This window comes from Phycodurus eques, chromosome 17 (assembly GCF_024500275.1).
Source record: "Phycodurus eques isolate BA_2022a chromosome 17, UOR_Pequ_1.1, whole genome shotgun sequence".
Taxonomy (NCBI): domain Eukaryota; kingdom Metazoa; phylum Chordata; class Actinopteri; order Syngnathiformes; family Syngnathidae; genus Phycodurus; species Phycodurus eques.
In genome coordinates, this window is record NC_084541.1 from 8,386,185 (window position 1) to 8,406,082 (window position 19,898).

General features: G+C 40.3%; 1 protein-coding gene across 1 annotated transcript; it reads right to left on the reverse strand.

Moving 5' to 3' along the window:
- Nucleotides 1-12,245: 12,245 nt before the first annotated feature.
- si:dkey-251i10.1 (uncharacterized protein LOC100038774 homolog) lies at nt 12,246-14,883 on the reverse strand. The gene is made up of 4 exons (XM_061701758.1): nt 14,656-14,883; nt 13,365-13,851; nt 13,146-13,286; nt 12,246-13,062 (listed from the first exon to the last, which is right to left on the reverse strand). Exons 1-4 carry the CDS (start codon nt 14,764-14,766, stop codon nt 12,905-12,907), a joined length of 897 nt encoding a protein of 298 aa, XP_061557742.1. The 5' UTR covers nt 14,767-14,883; the 3' UTR covers nt 12,246-12,904.
- Nucleotides 14,884-19,898: the final 5,015 nt, after the last annotated feature.

Consider the following 19,898-nt stretch of genomic DNA (forward strand, 5'->3'; position numbering starts at 1 on the left):
CACACACACACACACGCAGCTGTGTGCAACTACAATCTGAAGGATTTGCTCCTTTGTGTGAGCAAATGACTTTTGTAGTTATGTTGCTCACAGTGCTGCGGATATAAAAATAAATACACAAAAATGTGTTATTTTGCACATTTTCTTAAAATGCCTGTGCTTAATATTTAATCATTTGTTAATTTAAATAAACTATGATTTTATTGTTTTCAATTTTAAAGCAGAAAATTCTTTTTTCAAAAAATCTTGATAAGTGGACTGCGTTATTTTCTTGCATATATGTTGCACTGCTTAAACCAATAAGTGCACTACTGTTAACAGAGATATAGTTTTAGAAAAGAGGATTTTTTAAAAAAAAAATCTAACATTTGGTTATAGAGTTCACGTGTTAGCATAGCTTTGTTTCAATTTTAAAGTAGTTCAGCGGTTCTTGGCTTTTGTTATTGCTTGCAGTTACCTACAGTATATCAATACATATACTGTTTGTACATTACTTGTGCCGTTTCGATGCAAGCATTTATTTAAATGTGGAACATGACGTGCTCATCTATGTTTTATCTTTTTTTTTAAGTTAATGTTTTATGGAGTCACTTCCCTGTAACTCAATAATTCAATTGCATTTCTTCAAAGAGAGAATTTTCCTTATAGCCAAACGGTGAAACGGCAACAGTAATAATAACGGCAACTTCTGTCTGACTTGGTGGTAGTGGTAATAACAGCTATTATCACGCTATTAATAATAATAATACATTTATTATTGTGTGTGTGTGTGCGTGTGTGTGCGTGTGTGTGTGTGTAATATAGATGACGTATGTGTCCTAGTACAACTTTTGGGTGGGCGTGGAAAGGTGATGGAATGCAGCTTCTTTGATAATACTGTATGTGTCTGTGGGTTGTGCACCGTTGTGTCCTTTCCTTCCTTTAGTGAGTGTCGTTGTGTCTGTGTGCTCTTTTAGCCGAATCAAACTGTTGATAAGCGAAATATTTTGACCTTGTAGGGCTTCCTTTGCAATATGCAGCGCAGGTACAACACGAGGAGTGGCTCCTCACCACACCTTTTGGGCTCATAGGACACCTCCAAAACTGAGAGTTGGAAGTCAAAATTGTTTTCTAAATTTCGTCCAACTACAACTGAGATTTCTCCTCATGTAAACATTGACATTTATTTCACAGTTACCTGTCTCATTTATGGTGTGCGTATTAGCCTAAAAAAAAATGGTGCGGCCCCTTTTTTGTAGCTGTTGCTGCCAGGATGGCAAATGTGCTGCATGCTAGTGCTCTATTTGTCTTGACACAGCACGTGGAGGGTCATCTCTTGCCTTAACAGACAATGCACTAAATAGTCTATGTAAGCAAACTGCCGAGTTCTCTTTTCCAACAGTATTGCCACATTTTTGGGCACACAGCTTACGGTGTCTTGTCGGTCGAGCACCAACACTGCCAAACAAACGTCAGCTTTCAGCGCAGAGGCAGACATGTTTCAGTGTAATGTACGTATTCAGTGATTTAGCATTCCTTCATGGCACCCGCTTTTTGCATAGTTTGTGTAAACACATATATCTAATGCACTATAGACTGTAGCTAGATGAGTACAACCAGCTTTGTGGTATCAATGGTCTAAATAGTAGGTTAAGTAGCTTGTCGTTGGCTTTGGACAATATTTTCATTTCAGAATTACACTATAAGAGTGTCTCGCTATCATTTTTATGTTGTTGTTGTTGTTGTGGTGGTGGTGGTGGTGGTTTTCTGGAATAACAAGTAGCCAATCTCTCTGGATGAGGGCTAATAACTCATCCCATCACTCGTTGACTTGTATGATAAGATTGAAAGGAAAGGAGCCTTCTTCTTCTTCTCCCCAGTGTGCATTAGCTTCGCGTCACTGTCCATAGTTATACAGTACAGTATATTCTTTATTCTATTTCACATACTCGTGGTGGGGCTTCACAATATTTTGTCTGTGTTGCAAAGAAAAATTGTAAAAATGGTTTAAAAAGTTGCAGCCCCTTTCAGAAAAGATGGTCCTTTGCGCATTTCTTGTAGTTTTATTTAAGGGATCTTTTCTGTTTGGCTTTTTTTTTTTTGCAGATTGTTGACGAATTTTCCAGGACAACCCCCTATTAAATGCTAGATACCAATCTTGCAGCTGTTTATATTGTGTTCTCCAATAATATGACGTTTTGTTTATCTTAGTGTAGAGATTCGGGGTCTACAGTACTGTTTGTCCTTCTCGCAGTACATTTGATTCCTCATTTATTCACGATACTTCTTTAGTTCATCCTGCTTGTTTGTTCTGATGATCACACAGTATGGTCTTGTTGTTAATACATGCATATAGCTTTCACATAGCTGGGTCGAGGGTAGTCAAGTAATTGAGTAATATTTTTCACGGTGTATTATACTGTACATATGCATACAGTACAGTGTAGGCTTTGCATTGAGGCGAAAACACAGGAATGGTGAGGGTTCATTGTAGTTGTCCATCTTCCTAGTTGTCTCCATCAGTTTTCCTTTGTTCAAGCTTGAATTAAGTCACAGTTAGGAGTAAAAACCACTCAGATTATACATAACAGCTTTTTATTTCCTCTACAGCACACATCAGTGTGAAACATATACCTTCTGACAAAGATATTTATATAAATATATACAGTAAATATAAATGTATATAAAAGAATCACCATCTCCTCACAGTTGAATGCATTTTTCCTTGTGTGATATCGGGAATATGCCTATCAAGTGCCTATCAGTGCATTCAGCAACTATACAGAATTTTCATAGTTTTTCTCTCCTACAGTGCACAGATACAATATATACACAATGTTCTATTTAGTTAAAAAAATATACGACAGTATTTATACAAGTAAAACCAGGTGGTTGTGAGTGCATCCGAACCCTTTAAAGTACCTGAAATGTTCTATTCGTATACAGTAAAAGCAGGTTTTACATTTTACATGTACGCCATGTGGAGGATTCAAAGATATCAAAAATGCACAATCACTTACGAATGTTTAATGGCGGTTTTCTTCTTGCACGTTGTTCACGTACGTAGCGAGCAAGCTAGTTTCTGTGCTGTGCGACGGAGGGCAATGTGGCTTTCTGACCTGTAGAGGGAGACGCATGAATGTAAAGGCTTCTTTATACTCGCGCGGGCGGCGACTGCGCTGACGTCACTGCTGCTATCCCGGCGCAGTTTGCCTTTATACTCCAGCGCAACCCACGCGCGCAGTTTTTAAAATGGACTGCAGTTCTCCTCCAAGAGTCGCTACGGCTGGTATTGGCTTAGGACATCACAGGGTGGTGTTTCCTCTGCATTTTTGGCCATTTCCGGCAGCCATTTTTACTTTCCTTTCCGTAACAAGGAACAAAGCAACAACAATGGCGACCATGGAACAGTGTCCGCTAGAACAAATGGACCTAGATGACCAGATGATACATTTAATGATGCTGCAAAATCGATCAAGAAGGCGGCGGCGTAGATGGTCTGTAGAACCAAGGGGAACGCTGAGTACGTCATCACAGCATGTGACTAAAACGGACCAATCAGGAGAGATGATCTCCGCGGCATTCTACACGCAGCAACAATTTTTGCCGCGTGCGCGTCAAGTGACGGGCCAATGCGTCGGTCACGTGATGATGAAACTCAAGATGTTTGTTTATGCCTGTTAACGTGGCCATGGTCTACCTCCTAAGTAGATTATCAGGCCCTTTAGTTGACAAGGTCAAAGTACACCGGGTGCCCTTTGAACTTAATGATAGGGCGCCATTGTATACAAATCTGATGCCAAATTCCCTAACCTAATGTTGATGAATGCTTTATCTTATCTTTTTGTACATGCAGCCGAAAAGTGGAGCGACGTGCATAAAGAAACTTGTCAAGACATTTTTTAGCAATCCATCTTTGGAGGAAAAGTCTTGAAATCAAGATTAGAAAATTTAGTGAAAACAACACAGGATTGTTCCACAAAGGTCTGTAAAAGCGCTTTGTGTCAGACATGAAGTTTTAGGACGGTGATGACGGTGTGGCTGTGAGATTAAAGGTTTTGGACCGGCTCATTATTGTGTCCCCTGTTGACTAATTACCACACTTTCATTCTCCAGCCCGGTCAACGTGCCAAATTGAAAATTTTAGGGCGGGTGGGAACACTTCACGTTAAAACTACTATTGTTAATTAGTACAAAGGACTGTTAGGGCCACAGTGAAAAGAAAAAAAAAGAATAATGATGCTACAAGAACAAAGTATTTATTTTTCACGAATAAAAGTTGCAGTGTTACAAGCAAAAAGTCGTAATGTTCAACACCTAGACATTACAGTACGAGACCAGCAGCCACTCTCTGTCTCCAGAGTGCTGCCATGTACACTAATGAGTTACTATTGTTAAATATTTGTTAAAAACACTTTTGATTGGAAATTTAACAGAGCCACGCAAACTCTCGCATTAAGATGTTTATAAATGCTGTTTAAAACATTGACCATTTCATGACTACTTTATTCTGGTAAAATTGAATCTTTATTCTTGTAAGATTATAAATTTTTCACAAAGGAATATGACTTCATTCTTGTAGTAAATGTATTGTCTTTCTTTTCTTTTCCAAGGGGCCCTAATACAGTCTACTTTGTAAATTACTTTTGAAAAACAAGAAGAATCACATTAAACATACAGCAGGTCATACCAAATGGAGTGATTGCCTTCACTTTGGTTCTTTAAGTCCTCCATCATCCATACTTTTTACTAGGAGAAAACAGCTATGACTATAAACAGATACTTGTTTGAAAGGCTTAGTTTCATTGACGTTCAAAATAAGCATCCATGATACAGGCAACGTGATAGCTCGTCCCTGTCATCCATCCGTCAATCACACACACTACATCCACCCGCATTTTAATGTCAGTCATATTCTTTAGGACCTTTTTTTTTTTTTCTCCATTATGACACAACCCTATTCAGTTTTTTAAAGCATCAGCTACCACTGTCATATCAGTCCAACTCTACTGTGCAGTCCTGGTCAAAGTCTCTACAGCAGTGGTTCTCTAACTTTTTACAAAAACTACCACCTCGAAAAATACCACCATAATGACCATCATTAAAATACAGTTGTGTAGTAGGCCCATAGTAGGTACTGTTAACCAGTGTTTTCCCACCTTTATCAAGCCAAGGCACCCATTTTACATTGCAAAAATCTCACGGCACACGTCGATCTCGTCTCAATTTACAAATTGACTTAGTGTGAAATCTGGGCCTGTTTAACTGAACACAAAGCCAAAATACTTGCAGGATGCCATGACTTCTATTTGACTTGTATGAATGGCAACAGGTGGATACAGCCTTATTGTACTTCCTGCCATCTAATGGAAGAGCATTTAATTGTTCTGCCTGTCACTATATGTTGTTAGCATAGATAAATGAACAATGATATATTTGCAATTGATAAATGATCATTTTCGTACAAATTAAGTGCAATTGAATAATTTCCCGCGGCCCTTGCGATGATCTCTCACGGCACACTACATTAGTACTATACTGTTTATCGGAATCACTGGTGTAAACCACCATAACATTATGCACAGTTTGAACATTAACACTGCGGTTGAATATGGGAAAATAGAAACTGTACTTAAATAGTAATTCAATTAAAATGTATTGCACAAAAAGGTTAAATAAAAGTTGTACCTGAATAAATGTTAGAAGACATCATTTCAAAAGATTAAATGCAAATGGATTGTATTTAAAAGTTAAATACAACTGAACTGTACTAATCAAATGTACTGGATTAAAACAAAAACAAAAGTTTAAGCCTCTGTGGCATGATGTACATTTTGAACAAAAAATTATGTGATTCTTTTGCATACCATGAGAGGGAGCCCACGTACCACTTGTGGTACTGGTACCACAGTTTGAGAATCACTGCTCTATAGTATCAGAATCAGAATCCTCTGTATTTGCCAAGTATGTCAATTGGCTCAGCTCACCTCTTTGGCAGCACAATTGCATTCCCGTTCAATCCAGAACATTCCAGCCAGTGTTCCCGTTAAACAATAAATAAACAAAAAAACAACTAATGGCCCTTATTTCATTTAATGTGCCATTTATTTTTTTAGCCATGAGAGCACAACGCTATCTAGCTGTGAGCAGACCACTTCTGTCGACAACATGCATTACAATGCATATTGTTTGTTTGGTCACGCCGCCAAACAGTAAAAGCAAACGTCATCAAGACTTAAAGGACGCATTGGAGCACTGGGCCGTGTTAATTACTTGAAGCCCAATTGGCAAGGGAAAGCTGAACAAGACAATGTTGGTTGACACAAATCAAAGAAGGGTTGAGATTATGGTGTATTTTGGAGAAAATAACATTTCTTTATCTGGTGTTTTTTTTTTTTTCTCTTGTTGCTTTTTGTTTTAAAGGCAGAGAGCTTAATGTTTCTTTGTAGTTTTGTGCTTGTCTTGATTTGAAGACCAAATTAGATTTATATACAATATACAATGACTCTAAAAATAAATAAAAAGTACACCCCATTGATATTTGAAATATGACACCGCATACATTGTTTCTAAAACAAAAAAAATTCATTCGATATGTGTACCATCCCCAACTTTAACTCAATGTAGACCCTTCACCTTCACTTTATATTACATTTAATAGATTGCAGTTTTTTATTATTTACTCTTCATACTTCTTTTTTTTCTAAATATTGGCGCTATACATTTTAAAGGCTATCCCTACAACAACAAAACTAACATCACAACTTTTAAATACATTTAGCCATTTTTACTTCAGATGGACCAAGATGTTAAGTTTGCACATATTTGTAGGTTATGAAGCCAAAAACTGAGAGAATATCGACACGTGAAATATCTTCATGCTCACTGCAGCAACAAAGGAAATTGAAATGTGCTCCAAAACTGTGATCATTATGAGACAGTATATTTTTGTAACAACAAAATATCATCCTTAAAGTTTTTCTCACAAATTCTTAGCAAGACTTTGTTATGTATTTCATTCTATGCTCTCAAAATAGGAAATTGAATTGCAGTAATTGGTGTAATGCTGAAGGCACGAATTGCTTCAATTTACAAGACGGGCGCCTTCTCGTCCTTTTTTTCTTTTGGTCATCTTGTTTGGAGATGATATGCTTTTTTGTAAACTCAGATGTTGCTCATGTGTGTATTTTGTTAGGCTTTGTTTCTGTCTAAATTAGCTTGCTATCTTATTATAAATCCCACATCCAACCCCTTAAAAAAAAAAAAAAAACTGGCAGAAGTGGAGCTGTTGTAGTAAATGGTAGTTAAAGATGACATCAAACTAAACGACCCTGAGATATATGCTGCAGTAATGTGTTTTTAAGTTTGTTTTTGGTAATTTATCCTCCAAGTTTATGTTTTATTATTATTATTGTTATGAAACGAGCTTGTTTGAAATGTTTTGACTGCTGTTCTGAAATAGGGGAAAACATTTTTCTAAATGTAGTATGTGCACGGACGTTTGTTTTTATATAATATGATTTGTCAAACACTGGACTGGAGTGAGTTTTCCAACATTTCCAAGTTGAGCAATGTATTTGACAGACATGACTGCACAGGACGTGGGAGGGAGAGGGGGCAGGGCTTAGTTGTTAAAAGTGAGACATCAAGACATTTCCTTTCGTTGCGGTTTGGTGAGGGGTGTATACCCGCGTAGGTGACCCACTCTTCCAAACTGTTGCCTGGTAACTGGGGGATGGGCATAATAATCGACCCATTCATTGAATGCTACTAATTCTGTTGATTGTAGGGAATTGCTTGTTGGTTAATCTCGTCGTGAAGCAATGGAGTGCACTGCTTGGCTTCCACTTTGGCATTGAAACAGGAGTTTAGAACATTCAACAGCGAGATCAATTGCTCGTCAAATGTATATATTTTGTATTCATAATAATAATTGTTTTGCCTATAGTCCAATGCCCATCCCTACTGGTGACCGATTGCATTGACAAGACATCATAAAGGGATATTCCACGTGACAGACAGACAGGTAGGACGCCTTCTTGCTATGGTAAAGCCGATAATGACTAAATCTCACATTGTTCCACTTTCTCAAACCAGAAAAGAAATTTGCACTATAGACTCATTTTGGTCTTCTTCTATCAAAAAGCAATATAATTCATTTTACACCTTGTAGAAACCATAGTTGTTTGTTGGCGTCTGTGGTGCACATTGATGTTTTCCACATTTGAGGGGCATTAAAGTGTCGTTTCCTCCTGTGGTTGTTTTTGGACAAATCAAAACAGATGTGGGGAAAATGAGATTGGATGTAATGAGGGAAGGGATCCATTCTGAGTCTTCATCAACTATTGTTGTGTAAACAAATAAAAAAAAACATTGCTTATTTGGTCATTTTAAGTGTTTTTGTTTTCATCTAGAATGTTCCAAAAATGAAATGCACCTTTTTGTGATATAAACTTCATTGGCTGCATCCACCAAATCTCCTTTTTCTGTCCCAACATCAAGGTCTGACCTTGACACAAATTAAAAAATTATAATAATTCACCATTATATGCGGCAATGTAGCTTTTCTTCCTATTCCCACCGCTTTGTCTGGTGTTCCGGTTTGAATATGTTGCGTGTTCGAGGAAGCATAAGTACGTGCCTTCTTGTAATCTCCTTGTTATTATTGAGAAGCTGAAGCCAGCCAATTGTGTTTGCACTAAAAACCAAATTGCTTTTTGTTTTGTGATGTAGACTATTTAAAGCGAGCTTGTTGCGTCACTTTAAACCATACAGTATGCATGAGGGTAGATTGGCTCATCTGTCGACCTGTAAACAAAACCAGTGCAGCTTCTTGAGGATCTTGTGAATATATCTCGGCTTTCAATTGCATCTCCTTTAGTCATCCAGTTTGTCACAGTCTAAATTGTGTAAAAAAACACAAAAAAATTTGTGATATGAAAAAAAAAAGAAAAAAAAAACAAGCAACACCATAACTACAGTACAGCTTTTATTTTCACATGCCACGATAAGAGTTACCCATTAAGTTTTTTCAATCCATGGGAAAGCATGAGGTCGCCTCAAGACTATTGGTCAATAAAACATTTTGTCCTTGTATTTATTAAATATTTTGTCAACATGTGAGAAAAAAAAACGTCTTAAAATGCACCTTATTCATGTCAGTCCACGTGGGGAAAACAAAAGAATAATGATTTTTTTTTTTTTAAGAAAAGGCTGGCTATGTAATATCTCTAATTTAGCACCTTACTACACAGCATGTTTTCACTTTATTCCAGTTTAGCAATTATTTCATTTGGAATCTCATATTTGTGTGACTTGTTCATTCGTGGGATGTGCCAAAGTTTGGAGGCGATCTCCCCAACTGTTGACACTTATCATTTTTATTTTTTCCTCCTCCTGCTTCAGTTATCGCAAACTTTCCTATAACAAGTGTGTGGAATCGATTTATCTCAGCAAACAGTATCATAACTTGCCATTTTACAATAAGCCCTGTATTTCACATATATTTACCAGTGATGTGTATTCGTTATTATAAAGAAAAATAGCCGTAAACGCTTCATTATGTTACACAATATTGTGACTTTTTTCGAAAAACTGTGAAGACTTATCTTGCATATACTTTATACAGAAGTATTAAGCCTTAATACAAAAGACTAAAAAAAGTGTGGAAGAATAAACTGATTGTTGCTAAGTAAGGATGATTTTTGTAAATGTTACCAGCACTTTTTTTGTAATTTTCACTCTGAGGTATTGTACAAGTTCAAGCTGTTTGTGAAGTTTGATTATGAAGGAATTAAAAACTAGTACTTTCCTGTACTTCACACAATGTCTTGTTGCCCTTTCATTTAACAGCATTCCTCACAAACTCCAAATGCAATGCAACCCGGAAGGACAAACACATTCCATTCTGACTTGTTTTCCCATAGGATGTAATGGAAATAGAAAGGATTTGAACAAACAAAACACTCTTAACATCAATGACAAATGAGGGTGTAATAACAGTAATAGCAAACAATATATTTTTAACATCAACTGTCACACAGGTGTAAAAGTAGTTCAGCCCTAATGTAATATCAATAAAATACTGTATTGTAATTGTACCTTGGAGGTTGAATTCTGAGTTGTTGGTTGTTTTTTATCCAAAGCCTCAGCACATGACCTCTCAAATAGCTGCATAACAGTGAGCCTGTAACTCATTATTCTAAACAAAGGAATGGCCATAAATATGCTGCATACAGTTGGGTGGTATCCCAGAATGCATTTGGCAGCAAACACACTTGGACAGACGGCCAATGTTTTATCACACGCTCATCAATAACCATATAGTCCTTCTTTGCCTAACACATATTCACATTTGTGATGAGTTTGGTCATTCACTGCAGTTAAATTGACCTCTGTGAACATGAATGAAAACTGCTGTGGCAGCAAGAAAATGCCTCAAGAACTAAGTGTGTCTGAAATGTTCCAGGACTAGTGTCACAAAAGACATATTTCAAATCCAAACTACACATTTCTTTCCCCTTCAAAGTAATCCACCTGGAGTCCAACACACCTTCTCAGCCTCATCTGCCACACCTTCATGCACTCCTGGAAGGACTCTTCTGGGACCCTATGCAGCTCTGTCATCAAGGCCATCTTGATTGTCGCCCACATCTTCAAAACAGGTCCCCTTGAGCTTGGGAAACACGAAAAAAATAAATGGAGCCAGGTGGCGGCGGCACGGTGGGCGACTGGTTAGAGCGTCTGCCTCACAGTTCTGAGGACCGGGATTCAATCCCCAGCCCCGCCTGTGTGGAGTTTGCATGTTCTCCCCATGCCTGCGTGGGTTTTCTCCGGGAATTCCGGTTTCCTCCCACATCCCAAAAACATGCATGGTAGGTTAATTGACAACTCTAAATTGCCCATAGGTGTGAATGTGAGTCCGAATTGTTGTTTATGTGTGTTCTGCGATTGGATGGCAACCAGTTCAGGGTGTACCCCGCCTCCTGCCCGATGATCGCTGGGATAGGCTCCAGCACGCCCGCGACCCTAGTGAGAAGCGGCTCAGAAAATGGATGGATGGATGGAAGGATGGAGCCAGGTTGGGTGAGTAGGGTAGGGAGGTTGCTCAAGAGATGCTCAGGGCATTGTCAACAGGGCCTTTGTCATGGTGAAGCATCCACAACTCACATCTTCTCACGCACTGAACAAAGCAAAGGCCACAGGTGTTCTTTGGAGATGTGCTGGGTGAGCATCAGATCTACATTGAAGTCGAAAACTTAGGGTTTGAAATATATCTTTTGTGGCGCTGGTCCTATAGCTCTCCACGAAAACAAGCGGCTCTTTGTAATGGCCTTTTATTGCTTGAACATATCTTCATCCTCACACATCTCACACCGTGTGTACCATGTCTATGAATTAACATTGTGCAAAACTTAATCAGGAGTGCAATACATTATAAATGGGACACACTCACATTGTCAATATAAATACTGCAGTTACGACAGATAAATTACTCCTTGGCCGCTTGCCGTGAAAAGAGTTTGAAGGCCCAGAACTTTCTTTAAAGCCTATTATCACCCCTTTTCTTCAGATGTCAACGAAACATTTAGTGCAACAGAAAGCATTATCATAAAAAGCTGCATACATACACGCAAACTAGTTGTTGACGTCCCTCTAACTATGCCGTAGTAGCAACACAAGGAAATATTTGTTCCGGACATAAAGGTAACAATGACATTCTTTGTCAATTAAAATTGTAACGCACACATTGAAATCAAATTATTTATTAATTTACCATATGAAATTAAAACCTAAGATTTGACTGAACTAATGCAACTTGCATCTTTGTTTAAATTTAGTTTTTTTGGGGGGGGGGGCTAAGCCGCGTTAGTTTTAATTGCTAAATACCCAAAAAGCATCTATTTCCAAGCTATAAGCGTACTTTATAAACGTGTAGACGGTTTAAAGAAACTTGCCATGATCAGTGTTATGAAACGAACCCGGAAGCAGGTACGGAAGTGCAGAGGGCTCATTTGTTACCCTTTGGCGCCCTCTACCGTCATACACCCAAATTTTGAAAAGAACGAACTTCCGCGTTCTCCACAAGACAAGTTTCACCAATGTTGTCCAACGACTTCATTTTTGCGTCACCACCACCCACGAAAAAAAAATCATTTGCTTCCCTTTCACAGTTCTATGGGTCTTTATTTGAACGTGTCATCTGTCAGTATTTGGGTTTGTATAAACGAGTTTAAGTGATTGTCATCCAGAAGAAAATACACAGATTTGTATGAGAAACATGACTTTAATGTTCCAATAAACCACTGAAATGCCAAATAAGGTCAATCATTTACCGGTGGTACCAAAGGTTAACCAAAACAGTATCGCTGAACATATATCTAAAGTTTCTGCCAAAACAAAAAAGCAAGCATAAAATGCAGCCTGCTAACCACAAAATTGTGTTTTGTTTAACAGTTTACAAATGGAGAAACAAATAGTTACAAGGTTCTACTGTACTGTACCGAGCAGGAAGCCTAGCAGTGACCACAAACAGGGAGGCTCAGGAGGAGATAAGCGTGAGTAAATATAGCAGTTGGGTGTAATCCACTTTTTCATGATCCAGTGTACTCATGCTATGACAGTGGAGGAAAAGAGTGGACAGCCATATTTGTAGTTTGTTCCCCAGAATGGATTTATTCGAGTTGGGACCATACAAACCTAGTGAACAGGAGGTATTATACTTGTTGAAGGAATGACATTGGTAAAGATGGGGTGCGGAACGTTTAAAATCAAGATGCACAACGTACAGCCATTACCCACAGCTAAGTGGAGAGGACACTATAGTTTTGTTCCCATAAATAAGGCAGAATGCAGAGTCCATAAGAAATGGAAAGTTATTACATTTAGCCGAATTGGACAGTGAGGTGACGTGACATTTTTTTTTTTAGATGACCTTCTTCAGCTCATCGTACAGCACCAGCACGAAAGCGCCGCCCATGCCTCGCAGCACGTTGGACCACGCGCCCTTGAAGAAGGCCTTACCACCCTCGTCGCGGGCAATCTTACGCCAGCAGTCGATGGTGCCGCTGTACATGATGTCAGCTGAGCGGGGCGATAAGAGAACGAAGCGTTAAGTCGGGCCGGCGTCGATCAACTTTAAACCCATTGAATGTTACTCAACTCACCTCCTTTGCGTCCAGACTGCATCATCATACGTCTACGGACAGTGTCAAAGGGGTAGGAGGTCAGGCCGGCGACGGCTGTCACAGTCTGGGCGATCATCCAGCTTACAAGAATGTGAGTGTTATTGGGGTCAGGCAACATACCTGTGAGCAACAGAACACGCATTAGTTACGGAGCCTTCCGTCTAACAGAAAAATGAGTCTCAAAAGCGCACGCGCTACCCTTAGCGGTGTCGTAGATGCCAAAGTAAGCAGCCCTGTAGATGATGATCCCCTGCACGGACACATTGAAGCCCTGATACAAGCCTCGCAGACCGTCAGACTTGGAGATCTTGACCAAGCAGTCACCGAGACCGTTGAACTCCCTCCCGGCGCCGGGCTTTCCGACGTCGGCAGCCAGACGGGTACGGGCGAAGTCGAGGGGGTACACGAAGCACAGGGAGGTGGCTCCGGCGGCTCCGCCTGATGCCAAGTTGCCGGCGAAGTACCTCCAGAACTGAGTGCGTTTGTCGACACCGTCCAGGAAGATCTTCTTGTACTTGTCCTTGAAAGCGAAGTTGAGGGCCTGGGTGGGGAAATACCTGATGACATTGGCAAGGTTACCTCTCCAGAAAGAGAGGAAGCCCTGCTCCTTGGGGATACGGACGACACAGTCCACAATTCCCTTATACTGCTTATCTGCGGTGATCTGCTTGCTGGCATGTTGCACCTGGGATGAGGGGCAAAGAGAAAGACAGAAAGAAGTTATATAACAGCAAAGCCAATTAGGTGAAGCACATGTGACACATCACAAGGTTATGACCTTGGTGCCTATTAAATCTTCACTTTTAACACTTTTCAAATAATTACTCACTATGATCAGCTCAATAGAAAACTAAGGCTGCATGCCGCTGGAATACAAGTTGTGATGAAGATAAAGTGCATGACCAAGTCTAAATAAAAATTTCTGGGGGGAAATGACTATTACTGACTTGTTTATTAAAAAACAAAAAACAAAACAAAAAACAAAAAATGGGTAAATAAAATCATGTAGAACTTGTCGACCCGGTCGCCAGAGAACAGAGAACTAGCAGCCATTTCACAAGCCGCCTTCCACATTAGCATACGGTTTAATTACAATAGCGTATAAAAAGAAAACGTGTAAACGAAATGTTATGAGCTCAATAGGTAATTTCGTTGTATGGACATTTGTACATCGTGTCCCGATGCCACCCGAGAGTGTTTGTCCTTTGTTAGCAACGCCGGCTAAGGTTAACGTGTAGGGGAGCTAGCATTAGCAGCCGGCTCGTGTAGGTCATTGCCAATACCGTGATGACCTTACATCCTTTCACCATCCGCACACTTAAAACACACCACACAAGCTGTAGACTGGTTTACTCGAGAGAAAGTCTGGGTTGTCAACAGTCTAACGGTGAGAAACGCTCTTTGCCGCATTTAGCAAGTTGGCACAAGCGAGGAAGCTAATGAGCTAGCGTCAAAAGCAGCTTTTTTTCCCCCGGAAGACGCTTTTCACCTGAAGGAGAAGCTTCACTCTCTCGATGGGTGCGACGGCTGTTTTGGAGATGGCTGCGGAGATGCCACCGGCCAAGAAGTCCTTGGCAAAAGAGATAGCTGTCTCACTCATGGTGCGATGTTCTTGACTTGCCTTTCAGATAACCAGTATAATGCGGATTCCCCCCGTTGCCCTTTACGGCTATGGCCTGCACCGACGAAATGGCCGATTGGAAAGCCGCGTTGCGGATTTATCGTAAACGATAACTCGCGATACGAAGCGAGAAGTGCGTCTGGTGTCACACGCGATGGTTCCTGCGTACGTCCTCCTCCAATAGTGACGTGTCCTAGACGTATGTGGATTAGACACCTCATTGAGGTCGGTGGCTGATTAATGTAATACGTCAGCGTATCCGCCGTATTGGATGAGGTAGTTTACTCCGTAAACTAATGGAAGTATGCAAGTAAATGCTTCATAAAGCTACGTAACTTCATAACGCGACAACCTACAAAGTGCACAAAGTTTATGCTTGCTGCTATCCTCTCATGTCTAATAAAACAACCATTTTGGAAGGATGTACATCTTTGTATCACTATAATCGCATCCTTTCTAGCCTTACAAGGGATCATGCAACATTTGGACTCATTCTACAAAACAACAATGTTTCTCTGTACAAATATCATCTTATTTATGGCAGTTTAAAAAATCTTCCCCAAAATTAGATAATTTCCTAAACAATTTGAAATCTGGCGGCACGGTGAACGACTGGTTAGAGCGTCTGCCTCACAGTTCTGAGGACTGGGGTTCAATCCCCAGCCTGTAGTTTGCATGTTCTCCCCGTGCTTGTGTGGGTTTTCTCCGGGCACTCCGGTTTCCTCTCACATCCCAAAAACATGCATGCTAGGTTGATTGAAGACTCTAAATTGCCTGTAGGTGTGAATCCGAGTGCGAATGGTTGTTTGTTTGTATGTGCCCTGCGATTGGCTGGCAACCAGTTCAGGTGTACCCCGCCTCCTGCCCGATGACAGCTGGGATAGGCTCCAGCACGCCCGCGACCCTATTGAGGAGAAGCGGCTCAGAAAATGGATGGATGGATATTATTTATTTATTTGTTAGTAATGTGGTGACCACTGTGCATAGTGGGGCAGCGCTCTAGCACCCTTGATTGACCAGCCACCACTGGTAAGGAATAAACATTTATAATCATCAGGTTAAAAACCACTTAAGTTGTTTTTGGTGTAGCATCTGTTTTCCAAAATTTACACTCACCCACCCAAACTAATATATTTGGGGAAACAGAAAAACAAACAATTAAAAAACAACTTAAATAACATTTAATATAATAATTATAAACGATTTTGATATAGGTAAGCAGCACAATAATGTATGCATTTTAAAAAATGTTTTCTTTAGTGTTCAGAACCGCCAATGCATATAACAGTTACATATTCTAGAAAAAGAGGACTAACATTTATATTGACGGCACAGTGGACGAATGGTTAGCACCTCTGCCTCACAGTTCTGAGAACCGTGATTCAAATCCCGGCCTCGCCCGTGTGGAGTTTGCATGTTCTCCTCGTGCATGCGTGGGTTTTCTCTGGGTACTCCAGTTTCCCGCCACATACCAAAAACATGTCCGGTAGGTTGATTGAAAACTCCAAATTGCCCTTAGGTGTGTATGTGAGTGCAAATGGTTATTTGTTCGTATGTGCCCTGCGATTGGCTGGCAACCAGTTCAGTGTGTACGCCGCCTCTCGCCCGAAGATTGCTGGGATAGGCTCCAGCCCGCCGCAATCCTAGTGAAGATAACCGGTACAGAAAATAGATGGATGGAACATTTATATTTAAGTGATTTTATTTTTAGATTTGGTGATTTATATCAATTTAATAACTAATAGTGACAGTCACAAGAGAAAGTCTGTTATTCATTATTCAGTCACAGTATTAGCGACAAAGCCAGTCAATTCTGATCTCAAAATGAAATCAAAAGTAAAGTAATTGTTTAGTCGTAATCTCATTAGATGTGGTTTTACAGTAAGTATGTAACGGTTGGTACATCTCCAGGCAAAAAAAATGGATGAGATGCCCACTTTTCCACATCCAATATGGTGGCTACGTTGACGTACGACGGAGCGCCCAAGACGCTGTCTATATTTTCCTCTATGTTTCTACTGTTTATGTTGGACCGGACACTGTCCTTTTCTGTTCTACAATCTCACTTATTAACACAGACATACGTATGGGGCATGCTATTTTTATTTTTTATTTTTTTAAATTTAATACGGATGTTTATTTCTAGTCTTATTTGATATCCGTTTTAGGGCCAGTGAGCCTACACATTTCAATGAACCAGTAATCAGTAAGGTTGTCGTTGTTGGCTGTATATGTCATTATGTGTTTGCACGTGACTCTTTGGCAGCATAAGGTTACTGAATTTCAGAGAAGTGTCACCTTCACAGTGTTCTTGAGTACCACTCCACTGTCATGTCTGCACACATGCCGGAACACAGTCAGGGACATTCTGTGTTCATGCATGAGCTTTTTGAAGCAAGCAAATGAAGTAACAGTATGAGAACCACCGATATTCATCACAACAATACCAGTCTTGAGATAACTGGAATGAGGTTAGCTGTCAATTCTACCTCAACCGAGGCAGGCACAATACAGTTGGATTCGGCCTAGGTGTGTGTCCTTGTGGAAACCCTATCACCTTGGGTGGACAGCTTTTTTTTTTCTTAAGTATGCAGTTTTAATTGTTAAAAAAATATATATAGACAGGATATCTATCTATCTATCTATCTATCTATCTATCTATCTATCTATCTATCTATCTATCTATCTATCTATCTATCGATCTATCTATCTATCTGTCTGTCTGTGTAATGTAACAGACCATGACAATGTTGAACAAATGTTACATTTGTGCCAAAATGCCACTGGATCTGGCAGTACATACACTGCATCTCTATCTGAAACAGAAAAAAAAAAAATAATTTAAGTGTAAAATTACTCAAGATTAGAATGTATTTATGAATGTATAAGATCGTTCAAATGATGCATGCCCTGTACAATTCTGTGTACAGTATGTTCAAAAGGGGCTCAATCTCACCTCCTCCTGACCTGCCTGTGGTGTTGATTTCTACAGACCAAATATGGTTCCACACACTATTGCTGGCGACTGTGATATTCTAATTTTAGTTAGAAATGCAAGATATTTGATTATATCTATTATGTATACAGTATTCATTTCATCTGTCCCGGTTGCAATTCGGTTGTAGTGGAACCTTATAAGTTATGGTAAAGTCGATTGGATCATTTACTGAAGAGGCTTCCACAAAGCATACATGCAAATAAGAAAAATCTAAATAATTTTTTCTCATCGACTTCACTAATAACTATGGAGCCCTAGATATGACAAGGGGAGATGTTTTTATTTTATTTTATTCCCCCCCCCCCCCACCCCCCCACCCCCCACCCCCACCCCCGGCCACATAGAGAAATAACAAAATGCTACTTCGTGGCCACAAAATACTAATTTGTGGTGAAAAAGTAGATATAATCTGCACACAAAATACACATTAATAATATTAATATCATTCTAGAACAGTTGGGTAAGCAAATTGAGTGCATCCTCACGAGAAACAAGAGTCTGTATTGCATTTAAAAAAAACATATTATTATCATTATTATTTTTTGGGGCAAAGGTGCGTTCAATTTGCTTACCCAGGCATCTAAGTTGTTCATGGGAATGATATATACCCAAAATATAGTATTTCACACAAACAGAAGCGTCACAATAGTGCAGGCAACCCAGAAAATTGTCCCTGAGCTGAAGGGGGCCCCTGAATCAGAATCAGAATCAGAATCATCTTTATTTGCCAAGTATGTCCAAAAAACACACAAGGAATTTGTCTCCGGTGGTTGGAGCCGCTCGAGTACGACAACAGACAGTCAATTGACAGAGAACACTTTGAGACATAAAGACATTGAAAAAAAAACAGTCACTGAGCAATAAAGGGTTAATAGTTATCTGGTAATGCCGGTACATTTTTTTATTTTTATTTTTTTGACAATTGACAAATGTGCAGAGTCCTCTAGCACTTAGAGCAGTTTGAATGACTAATATAGCAATAGTCCGGTGCAATGACCATTGTGCAAAGGGCGCCGAGACTTCAAGGAGTGTATGCAGTTTGGAGTGACGAGTAGTGTGATAATCTGGGACAATGTTGATTGTGCAAATGTTGCAGATACTCCACAGTCAGTGTGCAAATGGGGCAGATGCTACCCTGGCATGAGTGGCCAGTATAGGTCAACAACAGATATGCAAATAGTGCAGCGTGGCGAGACTACTACAGTGAGTGCACGAGTATGTATAACTGACCCCACAGAATTGTGACAACGAACTCAAGTCAAAAGAAAAATTGCCAGCATGTCCCAATAGAGTTGTAGGTTAGGTGTTTAAGAAGTTGATCGCAAGAGGGAAGAAGCTGTTGGAATGTCTGCTAGTTCTAGTTCGCATTGATCGGTAGCGCCTACCTGAGGGAAGGAGCTGGAAGAGCTGGTGACCGGGAAGTGGAGGGTCCGAGAGGATTTTGCACGCTCTTGTCTTAGTTAAGGCAGCGTGCAAGTCCTCAAGGGTGGGTAGGGGGGTACCGACAATCCTTTCAGCAGTTTTGATTGTCCGTTGCAGTCGGAGTTTGTCCTTTTTTGTAGCAGCACCAAACCAGCCTGTGATGATAGAACGCAGGACTGATTCGATGACCGCTGTGTAGAACTGTCTCAGCAGCTCCGGTGGCAGGCCGTGCTTCCTCAGAAGCCGCAGGAAGTACATCCTCTGCTGGGCCTTTTTGAGGACTGTGTTGATGTTGATCGCCCACTTCAGGTCCTGAGAGACTGTAATTCCCAGAAACTTGAAGGTCTTGACGGTTGACACAAGGCAGCTGGACAGCATGAGGGGCAGCTGTGGCGAAGGATATCTCCCGATCATCTCTACAGTCTTGAGCGTGTTCAGCTCCAGGTTGTGTCGGCCGCACCACAGCTCCAGCCGCTGCATTTCCTGTCGATATGCAGACTCGTCACCGTCCTTGATGAGGCCGATGACAGTGGTGTCATCTGCAAACTTGAGGAGTTTGACAGCCGGGTGCGCTGAGGTGCAGTCGTTCGTGTAGAGAGAGAAGAGCAGCGGAGAGAGGACACAACCTTGGGGCCCCCCAGTGCTGTTGCTGCGTGTGGATGAGGTGGTCTCTCCCAGCCTCGCCTGCTGT

Bases quoted from the DNA above. Each gene is read 5' to 3' on its own strand.
- si:dkey-251i10.1 (XM_061701758.1), bottom strand. From the start codon at position 14,766: ATGAGTGAGACAGCTATCTCTTTTGCCAAGGACTTCTTGGCCGGTGGC. The intron at 13,852-14,655 runs GTGAAAAGCGTC...CCCTCATCCCAG, and splicing joins GAGTGAAGCTTCTCCTTCAG to GTGCAACATGCCAGCAAGCA. The intron at 13,287-13,364 runs GTAGCGCGTGCG...TGTTGCTCACAG, and splicing joins CATCTACGACACCGCTAAGG to GTATGTTGCCTGACCCCAAT.